Below are 17,507 nucleotides of genomic sequence, written 5' to 3'. Positions count from 1 at the left end.
TCTCGGTTCCTTCCTTTGTAAATTGGGGACATTATTAGTATCTACTCAGAAGATTGTTTAAGAATTAAATTCAATAGTCCATGTAAAGAGCTTTGAAAGGTGCTTAGAGCATAGTAAGTACTCAATGAACGCCATCAAGCATTTCTGTTTGTAAAAGTAGCTCAGTGGAAGCTACAATGACAGTACCCCAGGACTGGTAACACAGGAGCTCCATGATGACCTCTAGCTGTAAGGAGGCAAGAGGAGAGAAGTTACTGGAACCCAGAGATGGTGATAGCTATATGGAGAGGGCTACATGAGAGCTTCAGTTCTGGGAAAGAGTAGATAGTGACCCCATAGGGAAGGAGCTGGAAGAATAACTACTCTGACTTCACTCCCCTCCCTTCTCTGATCTGCTGATGCTTCCCTCTGGTGGAACTCTAACGGCCAGAGGCCTGGGGGAGCTGGGAAAGGGAGCCTATTGATACAGTCCATTATAATTCAGTCTTCCAAGGCATAAATCAGAGTGAAGAAAGATGGAGAGCAAACTGGAGGAACAAATGTGAGATACCAGCACACTTAGAAAAGGGCCTCCAGATATCTTTGGTCTACAACACCACCTTGAGGCAGGTTGACTCCTAATCCAACTCATATGGGTGATCTCCAGTGAAAGAGCTAATGGATTCAGTCCACATCCTGCAGCCTAAAATGCAAGCCACACCCCAACATCAATCTGGTCACTGGCATTCCTGGCAAGGTGAGCAAGAGGATCCTGTTTCAAGACCTAGACAGGGCTCTGACACTGAGCTAACTAGGCACCAAGCATGGAGAAAACTGAACTCTTTGGCTTTCTGTAGGGGATAAGAGACCACCTTGTAGTAAGCAGAAAAGACAAGATGAATTTAGCAGAGATTGGAAAATAAACACAGTAACCTGATGCATAGGACCATGAGTGCCTAGAGCCTGGCTCTGGCCCTGAAGCTAACTCTCTGACCTTGACAAAGCACCTCTCCTCAGAGCCTCCCCATCTGAAAGAGTCACTCTTACTCCTGTCCTCTTCTTCCACCTGGCTCCTCCTTATCATTCAGATGTGGGGCCTGGAAAAGAATTCCAAGATGTGGTAAGTCACCCTAGGCTCCTTGGAGGAAACCACTAGAGCAATACCTGATATAATAGTGATTATTCATTATCTGAAATTGGACAGAATGAATTACTGCAAAACAATATACTGTAGGGAATGGATATGCTGAAGCGATGGACTGAATTAAAATAGTTGCTACTAAATATTTTTCCTAAGACTGGTAACTTTTGGTGCTTTCTTTGCTCATATCCTGGTTCTCATCTCCAGAACCCTTGAGAGGGACTGAGGTGATGCACTTTCCTGACACTGATGGGGAAGTGACCTGGAAGAGGCAAGTAGCCAGCTCTCCAAAAAGATCCAGGCACAGCAAAGTATAGAAGATATCACAGGAAATTGACCATGGAAAGAGAAGATAGTATGTATAAGTATAGAACACAATTATATTCACTAAAACCTGCAGTTGGAAAAGTCAAATTAACAATGGAAACCTGAAAGGGACCTCAATGAGTCATGAAGTCCTGTCCCCTGGCTTCAGGTAAGATGCTATTAACTCAGCCCAAATAGCCAAGGAACTTACTGGGATCACCCAGTCAGCTACTCAACCTTAATGTAAAATCCCTACTCAAGCCGAAATACAAGGGAAATTTAAGGGGAATTATGTGTTAAATAGGCACAAATTAGATTTTGTTTATGAGTCAGAGCTCTGCCAAAAGGCTTCCAGAATCCCCGGGATAAAGCCCATTCTGTCACAAGGGAAAGAGGAAGAAAGAGGGCATGGAAGCTCACATTAGAACTTTCTGAGAGAATTGGGTGATGCTGGGGGTGTTGAACAATGTTTCATGTAAGGAACTACCAGGATACTTCCTTACGGATTCAACCACTTCTCCAGGTTCACTCTATCATAATCTTTGTTCTTCTCCCTCCCAAAGGATAATGCTACATGGTAAATGCAGAGCAACTGAGAACCTCAAACTCCCTGATTCTTTATTTTGCAGTACTCTCAGGGTCAAGGACAGCCTCAGAAAATACCTGTCCCATAGCAAGCAAGTTGCAGAGCCTGGGCTATCACCAGGTCTCCCAAATCCCTTAGACCTCATCCTAAAATTATTTAATACCCAACCATCACCACCAATGCCAAATGAGAGAGAATGGTGATCCCTGATGTTAACCCCCAAAGGCAACCAGCTGCAGAACAATCACCTTGCATTGCTCCTCTGAGTAGGCAATCTCTACCCATAACTCATTCACTCATTCATTCATTCATTCAACAAACATCCACTGAGTCCTTCCATAGCCCAGGTATTGTGCTTTGGTGTAGACAATGGACTGGCAAGGAGCAGGAGCAGAAGCTGGGAAGAAGGAAGCCAGTTACAGGCTCAGACGAGATAATGAGGGTCTGATATGAGGCAGTAGGGATAAGGAAAAGGAGATGTCAACAAAGTAGAATTAAAAGTAGAGTTAAAAGGATTTTGTTATATATTATCTGGGATTGGGGTCGGGGAGGTGAGAATGAGAGAAGCCTCTAGTATGATTCCCTATTTCTGACTAGAATGAAGGAGAGAATGGCAAAGTCCTTCATGAAGACAGGCATACAAGGGGAGGCACAGATGAGCAAGTTCAGAGGAAACACAAGGAGCTCAGTTTGGGTCATGCTGAAATTGAAGTGCCTGCAGAACCCTGAGGAAGAGAAATCCAGCCAGGGTCTGGACGTCACAAGATGTGGAAGAGGATGAGATTATCCAGGGACAGTAAGCTGGGGACAGCATCACTAAGAGGTGAAAAGAAGAAGAATTTGCATGAGAGATTGAGAGAGAAGTCAGAGATGTGGGAGAGGCAAGAGAAAGTAGGGCTTTGGACACCAAAGAGGAGAGACTATCAAGAAAAACACAATGACCAACAGTGTCTAATGTCATAGATTGGTCACATGCAATGAGAATCCATAACAGTGGGTAAGAAGGAGTGGGGGGTCTCCAAGATTGGTGGCGAGGTCATGTCAGAGGAGGGTTAACATAGGATCAGCCCTTCCCCAGGCCCTCAGTATGAAGCTCAGCTTCTGGCACCAGCCATGGTACCCAAAGGAGTATGAGATCCTGGCTTGGGCCTATATCTGGGAGATAAGCCAGGTCCTAGCACTTTAGAAATGATGGTCTTGTACTGCACACTGGGGAAGACAAAAAGTATGCCTTCAAGAAATTTGAAGCTAAAATTTTCCCCTTCTTTTCCTTTAGCCCTGCACACATTCAGAACAGGCTAGACCTGTGACACCAAGTAAGGTTATGCATCAGTTGCCTGGTTGAGTGGGTATTAAAGGAGCTGCTGCCAGAGACTGGATTCTCTCCAACATCCAGGCCCACAGAGCCCAGAACCAAGAAGCTGAAGCTGTCTCCCCCTGCCACCTGAATGGTAAGCCCTTCATAGTCTCTCCTGCCTGAAAAAGAAAGAGCCATTGCTCTTAGAAGCCTACAGGCCCATGCCTAAGAAATGAGAGAGAACAGAGGAGACTGAGCCAGCAGGTGGAAAGCAAAAATAAAGACAGAGGTTTCTGGAGGAAGATTCACTCTTTCCCAGATAAATAGTTGCCTGAAAGCTGCCTACCCTTACACTGTTTGTTCAAATCAGGACCCTAAAAGAGGTCTGCTCCTCACCAAGCCAAAGCCCAGATTGACAGCATATTTTTGCTTTTCCCCAAACCTCCACTTTCTATGCCATTTGCCACCAAGGGGGAAAACATCTCCCATTTTGCACAGCACGAATTTAGCACACGTGGGCATGTCTGGAAGGGGAAGCCATGTGGAGGATGGCGATGAGCTTGTCTCCAACTCCACTGACAATTCAATAAGGGGAAATTGGCATAATGCTGCACTGGGAGGCACTTGAGATAACAAGTGAATCACAACAAAGTTTAAGTCTTGCACAATACCTCTTCCCTTTCCCAAATGGCCTTATTCCCTTTGTCTCATTTAGTTCAAAGGCACCCCTATCAAGTAGGATAGATTAGGATCAACTCATCCATTTTTCATTTGGTAGCTGAGAGTCATAGAAGGCAGATGACAACAGAGTCAGGATCATGGGTTCTGTCAGTTGGTTCTCAACTCTTTCTACACTACCTAATATGAACTGATGGCCTGAGGAACTGGAGCAAATAATCAAGGCAAGTTGAGGCAGTTCCTCCTTAGTCTTAGGACACGGCCTGACTATCTTGACTAGATCATGTGGAGTACCCTCCAGGGGTATAGGGGATGGATCTCAAGAGCTCTGAGACTGTGGATCTTTGATGCTGGAGCAGAGCTGGAAGAAGAAAAGGAGGTGGGTGCAGGCTTGGCAGAGTTTCAGTGAAGCCTCCAAGAAAAGCCACCAGATCTAACCTTGTGGACAAAGTCCTAGGACCCTGCAGTACTGGCAGCCCAAGTCATTGATTTGGTTTTCTTCACATCCTGGAATATGGAGCATCTTATTTTTAGCCTTATAAACAGAGGAATGAATAGCAGTGCTGGACCAATATAACCCTGGGCAAAGCTGGGGGCAGGAGTCGTGTCCACTCTCCAGAGCAGCTGGCCCCAGAGCAGGAGCCTGCAGTTAGGAACCAGAACCTCAGGGCAGTTCAGATTCCCTTATCTGGGGACATCCCCCACTAGGTCTCCTGCTCACATCAGCCAGTGATGCTGGGAATAAATATATTGTCTGATCCAAACCCCCAAACTCTTCTGCCTCAAGCAAGGTTTTCAGGGGAGCCTCCATGGTCTCTCTGCTGCATCTTGCCACTGCTAAAGTGCAGGGAATTCCCAATCACTCAGGCAAAACCCTGACCCCCATCCTTTCTAGAACTGACACCTTGCCTGTTCGGGGGATATTAAATTTACACCTTTGTTTATTCAAAAATCTCCTCTTTCCCCGTTTTCCTTGACTATAAACCTTCTTCCTGCAATTCTAGCTTTGTCCTTCAGCAACTCTTTCTACACTACTGGGACATCTAACTTGGACAGCTTAAGTACAGCATGGCTTTGGGTCAAGAATATTTCTTGTTATAGTGGGATCCTATGTGACATAGTTGAGACCAGTGTATTAGGAAGGGAACAATAGATAGATATCCATTTAAACACTAGCATCCATAGAACATTTTCCATACAGGAAAGGTGCATGTAGCAATGATCATTCATTGAACAAATGGTTTTGAACCTCTAATAAGTACTAGGCACTGTAGTGGGTGCTGGGATTCAATGGTGAACAGCACAGAGTCCCTACTCTCACATTTATGGTGGACTTATAGACAAGGAAATCAGCAAGTACAGTGTGATATGTGCCATGACAAAGAATGCACAGGTACTATAGGATCACATGGGTGGGAGAACTAAGCCAGACTTGGATAAGGTGGTAGTATCAGGGAGGGCTTCCAGGAAGTGATGCTATCTAAGCAGAGACGTGAAGAAAGAGTAGTAGGTATCCAGAAAATAGAGGGAAGCAAGTTGAGCATAGCTGGAGTGGGTGGAAAGGACTTACAAGAAATGAAAGAAAGGAAGGTGGAAAGGTATTCTGGGGAATGCTGTGTAGAGCTCTATGAGCTATGCTAAGGAGGGGACCTTTCTCCTAATAATAAGGGAAAAGTCACTGAAGGGGATTATGGAGGTGAGAAATATAATCAGATTTCCATGTTAGAACACACATTCATGCTGCTAGGAAAATAAATCTAAGCCAGGAAAGGGAGGATGTGGGAACAGTGTCCAGGAGGTCACTGCGGAGATCCAGGCAAGAAATGGGGGGCCATGAACTGGGATTACAAAAGCGGGACTGGAAACAGGAGGACAAGTTCAGGACAAAGAGACAAACCTGTGGGATGCAGAATCATCACTCATTGTGGAGAAAGGAGATAGGAGAGTCAGGGCTTATGATTGGTGAATTAATACTAAGCAGGATGAGGTCAGCAGGAGGAGAGGCAGGCTGGTGAGAAGAAATGCTATCCCTCAGGGGAGCCTTTGAGACATCTGAGTGGGGCTGTCCCATAGGCAGTCAGTTATGTGGTTCTAAGCTCAGAGGAAAGATCTGGGCTGCAGCTTGGAGTCTGGGAATCATCAGCATCTAAACTAGTAATGAAGCCAAGAGAGGGGATAAGATGGCCTGGGTGGGTAGTAAGAAAAGAAGGTGACTCAGAACCCAGCCCAAAAGAAAACCACAGTGCCTGAGTTGCATAATATATATTACCCATCAGTGAAGTCAGGGCTGCATAAACTTCCTGACTCTACAATTCAGATCTGTCTCTATAAGACTCTCCCTCAGAGTCCCACACTCGACCTCACCCGCATGGGTCCCACATATGACACACTCCCCCGTGTTGACTCATCAGACCCTGGGTCAAGCTCAGAAGCTCCAGGCTAGTAATTAAATGTGTACCTTATGTATCTCCTACTACAAATTGCAAACCACATAGGATAAGTATGTAAGTGTACAAGCATGTGCTTCTGCATGATGGACCTACAGACTTAGGTGTTCGCAAACATCCCTGCACATAAAGACACCCACACACACTCCAGTCTGGATTAGGTCATTTATATCCACTCAAACTGAACATTAGAAGTGACTGTTCCCACTTTGAACTACAGATTTTCCCCTAAAAACAAAACAAAAGCTGGGCAAATAAACAGTTAAAACAGGAGGGGAAAAAAAGAAAACATTTGTCAAGATTCTTCTTTATGTCTTATTCCATGATCGAATTTAATCCTCATGGCTAACCTGTAAGATGGATTTTTGTTTGTTTGTTTGTTTTTTAGATTTTATTTATTTGACACACAGAGAGATAGAGAACACAAGCAGGGAGAGCGGCAGGCAGAGGGAGAGGGAGAAGCGGGCTCCCTGCTCAGCAGGGAGCCCGATGTAGGACTCGATCCCAGGACCCTGGGATCATGACCTGAGCTGAAGGCAGACGCTTAACTGACTGAGCCACCCAGGCATCCCTAAGATGGGTTTTATAATCCCAAAGGGATGAAGATGAGACTCAAGCTTGACTCCAAAACGCTCCCCTGTCCCACCCTGGGACAACAACTTTAATTCTGGAGAAGGGAGAGTAGAAAGACATTCTAGCAAAAAAGAAGCTGGTGTGGCGTAGGTGTGATGTACAGGTTTGTTACCTTTATTCATTCAATAAATACTCGTCCTTATCCTACTATGTACCTGGAGGCAAGTGTTGACCGAATGCATGTAAGCAGAGAGCATTCCTTAATTAGGATGCTGTCTACACTTCTGAGGGGTTGTCATCATTTTTGTGGGACTGTCTGATGGAGCCTCCTTAGAGAGAAGTTGTCGTAACTGCTTGTCAGGGACAGATGAAGTCCTTGAATTTAAGGTGTCTGTGGGAATTGTAGCCTTTCATTTTCCAGCAAGCCCATCCTTCAAAGGCCACCACTGTACTTTACTTCGGCTAACAAGAGATTACCTTTCACAATAGAGCTATAAAAAGGGCACTAATTGATGAATTTGCTAATGGCCCTTCCCTTTATAGTGGCATTAGCCTGGTTCAGTTCTGTCTTAGCTGAGCCTCCCCTGGGTCAGGCCTCACACGCAGTGAATATATTCTGCTCGATTTATGGCAAAGAGGACAGGGAGTTTAACTCAGTCATTAAACATCCGATTTGCCACATGAGCCTGGGCAATATCTCTGTCCTCTCTCTTCCTTTTTCCTGTGCCTCAGTTTCTTTCAGTAGGAACATGGGGGGAAGTTATTGATCAATCCAGTAATCAAGAAGGAATTGCTCTCTTTTTAGCAGCAAGGCTTACAAAGGGCACAAGCAAGTCTAAGGTATTGGGCCTTCCTTCAGAAGGTCTGCAACCGATCATGATTGAAACTCTCCCATCTCCCACTTCTTTCACATTTGTAGGTACGCAGTGAGGTTTCCATCTCATTCTTTAAATGTTGCCAAACACCTGCTTCCAAGAGCTGGGAGTGGGGTAGGCCAGCCTGTGGGTCACAGAAAACCCCATCCCTCCTGTGACTGAAGCACTTCACATGGGGGCTAGTGGCCCCTGGGCCCCTAGGGTGCTAAAGAGCCTTGTCTTCAGCTGCCTTCATGGCTGAATCGGTGATTCAGTGAATGAATAACTTGAATCAAAGATGCCTTCCCTTGACTGCTCTGCTCCAGCTCTGCCGAAACTGGCTCCATAACATCAGTGGTAAAGACCCTTTATTCATCCACTCTCCCTTTTGGGGCAGCACTGGATAAGCCCAGATTACAAATAACAACTTGTCTTTCTTGAGCATTTACCATGTGCCAGGAGTGTGCTTTATGTGAAATAACTCGCTTAATCCCCATAATAACTCAATGGGATCAAGTGCTATTACCATATCATAGATGATGAAGCCAAGACACAGATGATGATGGTAACTTGCACAAGGCTGGTAAGCTGAGATCCAGCCCCAGGCGTGCCAGTCCCAGGGGCTGCACATTTAACCTAACACTAAAGCGCCTCAGGCGAGAAGTCAGCAGCCCACGTGGTTTAACTGTTTGGAAGGTGCCAAGAAAATCCTTATCCCTCCTGCTTCCAGAATTGCCCCTCAAATAAGCTAGTAATGGGCTCACAATTCTACCACTGAAATAATTACCTTGGCGATGACAAAGCAAACCTCCTAGGAGGATGAGGGGATCTAATACATGGAGCTTGCTACAGAGTGACAGGCTCTAATTTGCCATAGGTCCTTTCTGGAATATGCATAGAAGTGGATCAGTTCCTTCCTAAATCCCCCCAAATTTTCATCAAGTGGGAGCTGGTGTGGGGCAAAGATGAGAATAAGCTCAAAGTTGGGGATGTGGATAAAAACAGGAGAGAAGCCCGAGTCAACAGCAAAGCACGTTCCAGTTCTGAGAATACCCCACCTTGGCTACTTTCTAGCTCTATAATCAACCACTGCAAGCTCCCACTTCAACTGCGAAACAGAAATAAAAAGAGCTGCATTGTAATCTTTTTGTGTAAATTAAATAAGGTGATGCTTACAAAGCACTTAACACTGTGCCCAACGCACAATATGAACATTAAAATGGCAGCTCTTGTTATAATTATTTCTATTGCACAAGAAAGGAAGGCCCTATCAAGACACTGAGAAGCCAGTGGGCAAGGTGGACAGCTGAGTGAGCAGGAGGAAAGAGACTTGAAGGAGAGAGACTACCTTCATCAACTTTGCAACTATTCTGAGACCTATTTATGTATTCATTCAGTCGTTCATCTGCCATTTTCAACTCAGACCTAATATATGTGGACACTGTGTTGGATGATGTTGTGGGTTGAATCAAGTTGAATCAAGTCCCTCTCCCCCAAAATGTCAAGTCCTAACCCATTACCAAGAATATGAACCTATTTGGAAGTAAGTTATTTGCAGATGTAATCAAGTTAAGACGAGGTCATACCAGATTAGGTTGGGCTGTAATCCAGTTGACCAGTGTGCTTATAAAGAAGAAGAAATATAGACACACACATGGAGAAAAGGGCCATGTGAAGATGAAGGCAGAGATTGCAACAATGTGTTGACAAGCCAAGGAATATCGAGAGCACAGCTGGCAGCAACTAGAAGCTAGGAAAGAAGTGAGAAACAAATTCCCCCCTAAGAACCTCCAGAAGCAACCAACTTTGCTGACACATGGATTTCAGACTTCTGGCCTTCATAACTGTGAGAGAGTAAATTACCCTTGTTTTAAGCCAGCCAGTTTGTGGTCCTTCCTTATAGCAGCCATAGAAAACAAACATAGGTGATAAAACCACAAAGATACAATGAAAACCCAAAGTTCCTATTCTGAAGTCTTTGTTATTCATTTCACCCCCCAAAAGAGGCATACTGTGTTAGACAAGTTTCTCCCCTAGCCCACTAGTGAGGACTCCAGGCATAAGGATATCTTACATGAGTAGGCGGTGTGGAACGCGGATTGTCCCAGCCACAAGTCATATCAGGTCCCTGCCACCCACAGGGCATAGCATTGATGACTGTGAAAAGGAGGATGGCAGGGTGGTGGGGGAGGCAGGGAAAGAAAGCCCGGAAAAAAGAAGGCAGGACTGATGTCTTGTTTTCCATTTCTTCCAAATCCACCATTCCTCATTTCTCCTCTTAATTTCTCCATTTTTTTCTCTTCATGTTTTAAGTTTCTACTCTGGTCCCTCAGATGCCTTCATAGCCTGGTAGACTGGAAAAAGTACGGGTCTTGGTGGCAAGAAGAGTTTGAAGCCCAGTTCCATCACTTACTACTTGTGGGATCTTGGGCAAGTAACACTAACCGTCTATGCTTTGGCTTCTTCATCTGTACAATGGGGATAATATGTAACTCATAGTGTTATGTATGTATGTCTGACATACATTATATAATGCATATGTGTATGTATGTAGTGTATGATGGCATACATTGAACAAGATGATATATGCCAAAGCATTTTAAATGTCATGTGAAAAGGACCGCAATCTCATTATACACAGTTCCTAGATTATATGTACAGAAACTCTGGTTTTCAATATTACGTGTCAGGACATACACAGAATTAGCACCAAAAATAAGAACAGTAAATCAGATGCTACATTTAAAGGACCAAAGCCAATGTATAAATGCCAATGGATAAATGGCATTGACCTAGCAGTAAACATGGTCTCAACACCAGCACTGAAGATCTCTGTGATATTAGGCAAGATTTTCCATCTCTTGGTTTAAATGATTTGAGTTTCCATCCAGCTCTAAGATTCTATGACTTTATGAAAATGTACACATCAGGCTGTTTGCTCTTATAAAATTACACTTTTAAAAGAGCTCTTTACTTATGGGTCACCCATTACAAATCTAGGGAAAGCTGTGATGCTTGAGGGAATTCTAATAACAAGTGAAGTAGAAAAGCCGCTTGATGTGTGAAATAACCAATGGGCTGCATAACATAGGAAAGGCAAGTCTTCTTAAACAATCCTCTCCTAGTTATTCATAGGAGAAGGCTAATGTCAGACTATCAGAGACACAGGGGTTGGAATACCTTGGAACAAGAGCCAGTAATGAGGGTGAGACACTCCTAATACAGCCCCAAATACAAAGGCAACCAGACAGTTTTTATCTCCTTTTGGAATAATATAAACAAAGGTGGCTGGGTTTACAATAGAAGAGATTGAGCTCCACTTCTGGAAGAACTTCCTACCGGGATACGAGATATGTAAGAAGTTTGGGGAAATCACCTTCTCCTGAGCTTTTCAGTGAGAGACCAAGCAACCAACTTGGTGTCCTGGGTTAAGTGTGTTCAGCAGTGGGAGCATGGACAGAGTGACCTTTTGGAGGTCCCTATCTGCCTGTGTTCTCTCCGTGCTTTCCCTAAGTCAGTTCACAATGGTACAATAATGCCTGCGTGTCACACAAAACAATCCGGCTTCCAGTTACCTTGGCAGTTCACATGTTGTCATGCTGCCCATTTTTCCCCTGCTGGCACAGTAGACTCCAAGGTGTAAGTACTGTTTTTATAGATTTTTGCACGTTCAACACTGGTATGTGATAATCACTTTGCATTGCAGTTAGCAAAGAGGAGGAAACGAAACCCACTCCTGAGTTGGAGACGAGAGTGTTGTGTTTCACCCTCCTTGACAGCCAAAAGCCAATTTAGGACTCTGAAAAGCCAAATTTCCGAGGGGGGAAAATGTGGGTATCTTCCTAATTCTCCTGAGCTCACTTAAGGATTGAAATCAGTGTTTGCTGAGGGAGGAAAAAATCAATGAGGATTATCGTTTATGGATCATTTCAGCTGGAGGAACAAGGAAATGGGAGAGTTCATCTGGTTTGCACTTTTTCAACAAGACTCCTAAAAGCTAGCAGGATAATAATCATAAACACTTATTGAGCACTCACCATATTCTAAACCCTTTGCATGAATTAATTCATTTAATCATCACAACAATTTTATGAGGCCCAGAGAGTTTAAGTTATATTCAACCTAACAACACATCTACTGAGTTCCGAGCTGGATTTTAAGCCAAGCAGTCTGGCTCTAGAGCTGAGATAGTTGTTAGCTCCCATACTCTTTGGAAAGAGACATGGATGCAGACCATCCTCAAAGAAGTGGGCCTGTATCCTGCCTTCTTTTGTCCTCTTCCTCCTCAATTCCCTGACCTTTGTACTATAGAACCACACACTTCAGCTGAAAAGAACTTCCTGAGGAGAGGAATCCATTAGCCATGGCCACCAACATACACCATGTCAGAAGTCAGCTCAGTGCTCCCCACAACTCATAGAGCAGCAATCACTGGTATCCTAACCCCATTGTCCCATTGTAGGATTTTTCCCAACCCATAATTATTCTCTCTCTGGGTCAGTAAGTCAATAGAACATTTTTTTTAAAAAGAGTCTCCAAAATGACTCCTTTGCTAAAACTCTTTCCCTCACCCCTGGGGGCTCTCCTCTGAGGTGCTAAAACCCCAGTCAGGGAGTCATCACCATAAATAATGCATCAGGCTTTCACCAAGAATCAGTAAAGCAAGCAGCAGCTCAGAAAAGTCCATTATCCCCCCATGGTTCATAACTGGGCGTTGTGATTAATCCATTTATCTGCTATTCAGATGAACACCCCATAGTAAGAGTCAGTAATTACAGAATATTGAATAGGTACATGAATAACCAAAATGTACCCATGTTTTGAGTTGCTACAGCAACTTGATTCCCAGAATCTTTACTCATTTTGAGTTTTAAAGGTCCACAATAGCAGAAGTGCAGCAGAGGGGTGGGAGATAGGAAGCCCAATTTTCAGAAAGTCACGAGTGACTAAAACCCAGAAGGCTCACCGAGCTTACGTGGGCATAATCACATGAATCAGTTCAGTCAACAATTATCAACATTTATTATTTACTGTGTGTCAGGCACCGTGTTAGGAACAGGGTATACCAAAAAAAAAAAAAAGTTCATTATCTAACTGAAGAAATAGACATATAAAAAGGCAATCAACTTATAATAGGAAAAATGAGACGTGTGTTAAGAACACAGAAGAAGGAGAATGAGTAATCACTCCTCATGAGCATGGAGGATAAGTGGAGATCTGGGTAGGGTGCCCAGAGGAAATGACCTTTGAGTTGAGTGTTGCAGGTTGAGGAGGATTTTTTTTCCAGAGAAGGGGAAAGAGCAGCCCAGGCAGAGGGGCCAGTATGCACAAAAGCATTCAGGCAGGAAGTGGTTTATACAGAGAATTGCACTGGGCAGGTATTAAAGGACTTTTACACTATACTAGGAAAACTGGGCTTTATCTTGTATCCTGTACGCAATAGGGCAACATGGTAAGTTTTTAAAGAGATGTGTGATCATGAGCAGATCGTGCTTCGGAAAACCCTTTGAGCAGTGATAATGAGGCGGGACTAGAGAAGAGGACCTGCGGTTGAGAGGCTATTGCCGTAGTGAGGGCAAAAGTGAAAATGACCTGCCTTGGGCACTGATAGTGAGCTGAATAGGATAGTAAGACAGAACAGTCAGGCCAGAGGCTTTGCAGACTTTTCAGAAGGCCATATCAGAAAGTTTCTGATGATATGTGGGGAGCAGAGGTGATAATTCCTCTAGCTGAGGAGGAGAAGCATATCAAGGAACCCAATAAAGCATAAATGGAACTAACATTGCTTCATGTGTACCCTGTGCCAGGGGCTGTCAGAGTATTTCCTTATATACTATGCCTTCTCTGTACCATAAAGGGAACCAGCTCAAGTGAACACACAGGGGTACTGAAGTCAAAGTAGTTAAAGAGTGCACTCAGGGCCACCCAGAACATACTGTGCTCACCAAGCCCATGCCCTTGATATTCCCACTGCCCCAGCTCTGAACTTCACTTAATGAGGGAGGCTTTGCTCACAATATGAGTAGCTTTATTCTTCACTTTCTCCCTCCTGCCTGACAATTAGAATGTCCCTCCCTGTTTTTACCTTGTGTACCTATTTTTCATGTCATGTGAAAAACACTTTCTCCCATCATCCTTGCCTACCCCCAACATTGCCTCTCTCCCTTCCAAAGTATCTCTGTCCTCCCCACTCCTCACCCACTCCTATTCACACATGACATCTTTTTGGAAGTAAGTGTAGGGCAAAGGGCAACGAGTCAGAAGTGGTGGCAGTCTGTGTCCCAGAGCTGTCCTAGCCCAGCAGGTGACTCTCAGAAACTGCTTGATCTCGCAGCCCCAGTGGCCTCACATAAAATGGGGACTTGAAATGAATACTAACCTTTGCTTACCTCACAGGATTATTGTAAGAGGAAAGGAGATAAAGTGCTTGCAAACAACAGTAACAAAAGGCAGGAAAAGGTGCTACAGAATTATCTGAATTATTGGGCACTGTGGTCCACCAGACTGTGAGCTCCTTATGGGCAGGGGCCTGGGGTTGCCTCCATCTTTCAATCAGGAGTATCTAATTATTCCTGGTACAGAGTCAGTCTCTGATAAAGACGTTATATTAGCAACAAGGACCACTACCACCATCAACACACACACACACACACACACACACACAGGTGTCCTTTCCTCTCTCTCTCACCATAATGCAGGCAAAGCCATAATACCTCCACTTTTGGAAGTACTGCTCTAGTCCTGGTGTATTCCAAAAACAGCCAGTTCCTGGAGGAAAACCAAGTGATTGTCACGCGCCTGGATGCCTCCACTGGGCACGTTTGACCAAGTCTGAATCTTCTCCCTCTCAAGGGAAGTTGCTAAGAACTGAACCCCCAGACTCACTCCTCTCCAAAGAGCTCCAGCTGGGTCTGTCCCTCCCCACCCCCACCTTTGTGCCAGGCATGCGACGTGTTTTATTTTTTTTTTTCTCGCAGGAGCTCAGCCGCCTCTACTGCTGTTTTCATTGATGCCTTGAGCAGAGCTGGCATGTGCAACTGCTGAGAAGGGGGAGCTTGGAGCCGCGGGGGAAGCAAGTAAAAATAGCCTGGCGCGCATCGCTCTGCCTGCTCTGGACGCCTTTAACCCTGGCCAAGGTGGGGAGCTCAGCAGCCGCTCCTGCACACTGCGGAATCTGGCAGGGGTCTGCATCCAGACCCCGCGCAACAGCCGGGGTTGGGCGGGGTGAGGGGGGCTTAGGGACCCGTGAAAACTTTTTTTTAGAAACCGCGAGGGGGGAGGGAAGAGCCGGAGAAAGCTGTTTCTTGCTTCCAGAGCTCCAGCCACCTGGCTGCAGGGACTGTGACATGCCCACTGGTTCAATACTTTACGGAAGTGCAGCCTTGACTCTGAGCTATTTTTAGCAACCTCTTCTGCGGGTGGGTGATCAGAGGGAGGAATGCGAGGGGATTGGTAAGGCTAGCTCTCTGCTGTGAGGCTAGGCGCCTTTGCTGGCTGGGGAAGAGGAAGTGTCCAGGGGACTGTAGGCATGCTGGCTTTGCCCTAACTCAAGGAGACAACATTAGCTACTGAATGCCCAAGCCCCAGAGCGTGTTTGTTTTTCGAAATCGACAATTGCCAGATGCATGCTGCTTCTAGTGTCTCAGAGAATGGGGATTTTAAAAGCTTTGCTGCCTATGCTGTGGGATAATGGTTAGCTGCAGTTAAGACCTTACTGAAGAAGATCGGAAGGGTCTCCGCACCTTTTTGCATTCCAGCAAGACAGAGGGACAATCCCCGCGCCACACCTCCATCCCCGCCCCACGCTGCATATGGGTAACCATATGTGAAATGTACGGCAGCCCCACCAGACACCAGGCTATTAATAGAGCCCGGGAGTTTGCTCTCTGTCTTTTTCCTGCCACCGAGTAAGGGATGATCTTCACACACATACCCCACTCCGCCCCCACCTCGGCGCACCGTTTCTCCAGGAAGGTAAGGGGGCTGCCCACGCTGATCCCCTTCGTGACTACAGGTGCCTAGAGCCAACGGACTAGTCCAGTTGTATCTACAGCAGGGTCAGTGCGAGGCCAAGGAATTACAGCCTCCAGTCTCGGGACGCAAAACTCAGCAGGGCTCTTTGAGGCTCAGGGCCAACTCAAGAGCAGAGAAAGGGCAGCTATTGGGCTGTCGAAGGCGGGGGGCAAGAGCTCAATTTGTGGAGGTAGAGCGACCTCCTCCAAAGCTGCTGCGGGACGAGTGGCTACAGACCCATTTCTCGCTGCAGCCCACGGCGCGCAGCCCCCACCCGGCGCGGGCTCGGCAGCTGCAGGAGCGGGTGCTGTCCCTGGTTCTGAAGGTGGCCGCGGCCAGTGCTCCCTACTCGGGTTTAGCGCCCCCGAGGCGGCTCAAACGTTCGAGGACTGCAGACCTCTTCCGTGCCGGATCTGGGCGGGAGGGTCTATTGGTGGTGTCCAAGTCCCACCACCGGCTCGGTTTGCCCCCAACCGCCCGCCGCCCCCCCCCCCATCAAAAGGCCCGGAGCTCTCCGCGGTGCTGCGGGGACTGAGAGCTGGGAACTGACTCGAGCTTGAAGGGTAAAGCTGAGGCAGCGGCTGGAGACGGTCAAGGCACTGCAGGGAGCAAACGTGGCCCCAGGATCACCCATCCCAGCTTTGCACAAATCCGGGACTCTGGACCCCTAATGCAGCCCAGAGGAGAGGGCAGGGGAGCGCTGCTGCCCAGGGTTTGGGACTTGGGGAAAGAGAAGCGAGCGGCGGGTGGCAGGAGAGGGAGATGGGGTGAGAGTGACTCTTTTGCATTTTCAAGAGGGAGGGGACCTGAGACATGCACTGTCTTTCCCCCACCACACACACACACACACACACACACACACACACACACACGGCCGGCAGAAGCAAGCGGGATGGAACAGGGGAAAGTTTGGCACTAGGTGCAGAGCGCCGGCGCGGCGGCGGCGGCGACAGCGACGGCGGCGCGGTGGTCCGGGGTGGGCTGCCGGGGTCGCGGAGAGCCCCAGCCCTCTCGCCTCCTTACCTCGGTGTTCTCGGCAGCGTTCTCCGCCATTTTCCTCCTTAGGAGCAGGCAGCGGGAGGAGTGTTTCATGCCCATAAGAGCCAGCAAGGGTTTGGTGATACAGAGATAGTAGAGAAAGAGAGAGCTGGTGTAGCTTTAAAAGAGAGAGAGAGAGAATGGGAGAAAAAAAAAAAAAAAAAACCAACCCAGCCCCTCTGCTGGAGCGTCAGCCGATACAATCAACTACGGTTGAGTCTTTTCTGCAGTCTCCACTTTGTTTTATTTTCCTCCCTTCTCATCTGCTTCGGATTCCTTCACACAGTTTCAAGTTCTTCTCGCGCACCCGACCCCCTCCCCGCCCCTCTCCACCCGCGCTGCGGGCTAAGCTTGAGGGAGGCAGCCCCGAAGGCTCCGCGGCAGCGGCGGCGTCTCCTCTCGTGGCTGCTCGCAAAGTCCGGCCGGCCGGAGGCAGCCACCAACTCCTCTCAACTTCTGCAGATCGGCTGGGCGAAGCAACACGCTTCCTGCGCGTCTCTCCTAGGGGCTGAGCCGGGTGAGTGGGGGCGGGGTAGGAGGTTCGGTAGAGCGGGCGGTGGCTGGGCGCAGACGGAGGGCCCCCAGCGCCCCCGGG

The 17,507-nt window shown here is 46.8% G+C and overlaps 1 protein-coding gene across 1 annotated transcript in view; it reads right to left on the bottom strand.

Annotated features, from left to right (window-relative positions):
• PRMT8 (protein arginine methyltransferase 8) overlaps window positions 1–17,179 on the bottom strand; it is a 91,953-nt gene extending 74,774 nt beyond the window's left edge. The window contains exon 1 of the mRNA XM_032391074.1: window positions 16,898–17,179. Within this exon, the coding sequence (XP_032246965.1) occupies window positions 16,898–16,972 (75 nt within the window). The 5' untranslated portion in view covers window positions 16,973–17,179. The remainder of the gene's footprint in view (window positions 1–16,897) is intronic.
• Window positions 17,180–17,507: the final 328 nt, after the last annotated feature.

This window comes from Phoca vitulina, unplaced genomic scaffold, assembly GCF_004348235.1.
Source record: "Phoca vitulina isolate PV1807 unplaced genomic scaffold, GSC_HSeal_1.0 scaffold59, whole genome shotgun sequence".
Lineage (NCBI taxonomy): Eukaryota > Metazoa > Chordata > Mammalia > Carnivora > Phocidae > Phoca > Phoca vitulina.
Note: the sequence above shows the minus strand (reverse complement) of the source record. Positions and strands in the feature narration are given on the sequence as shown.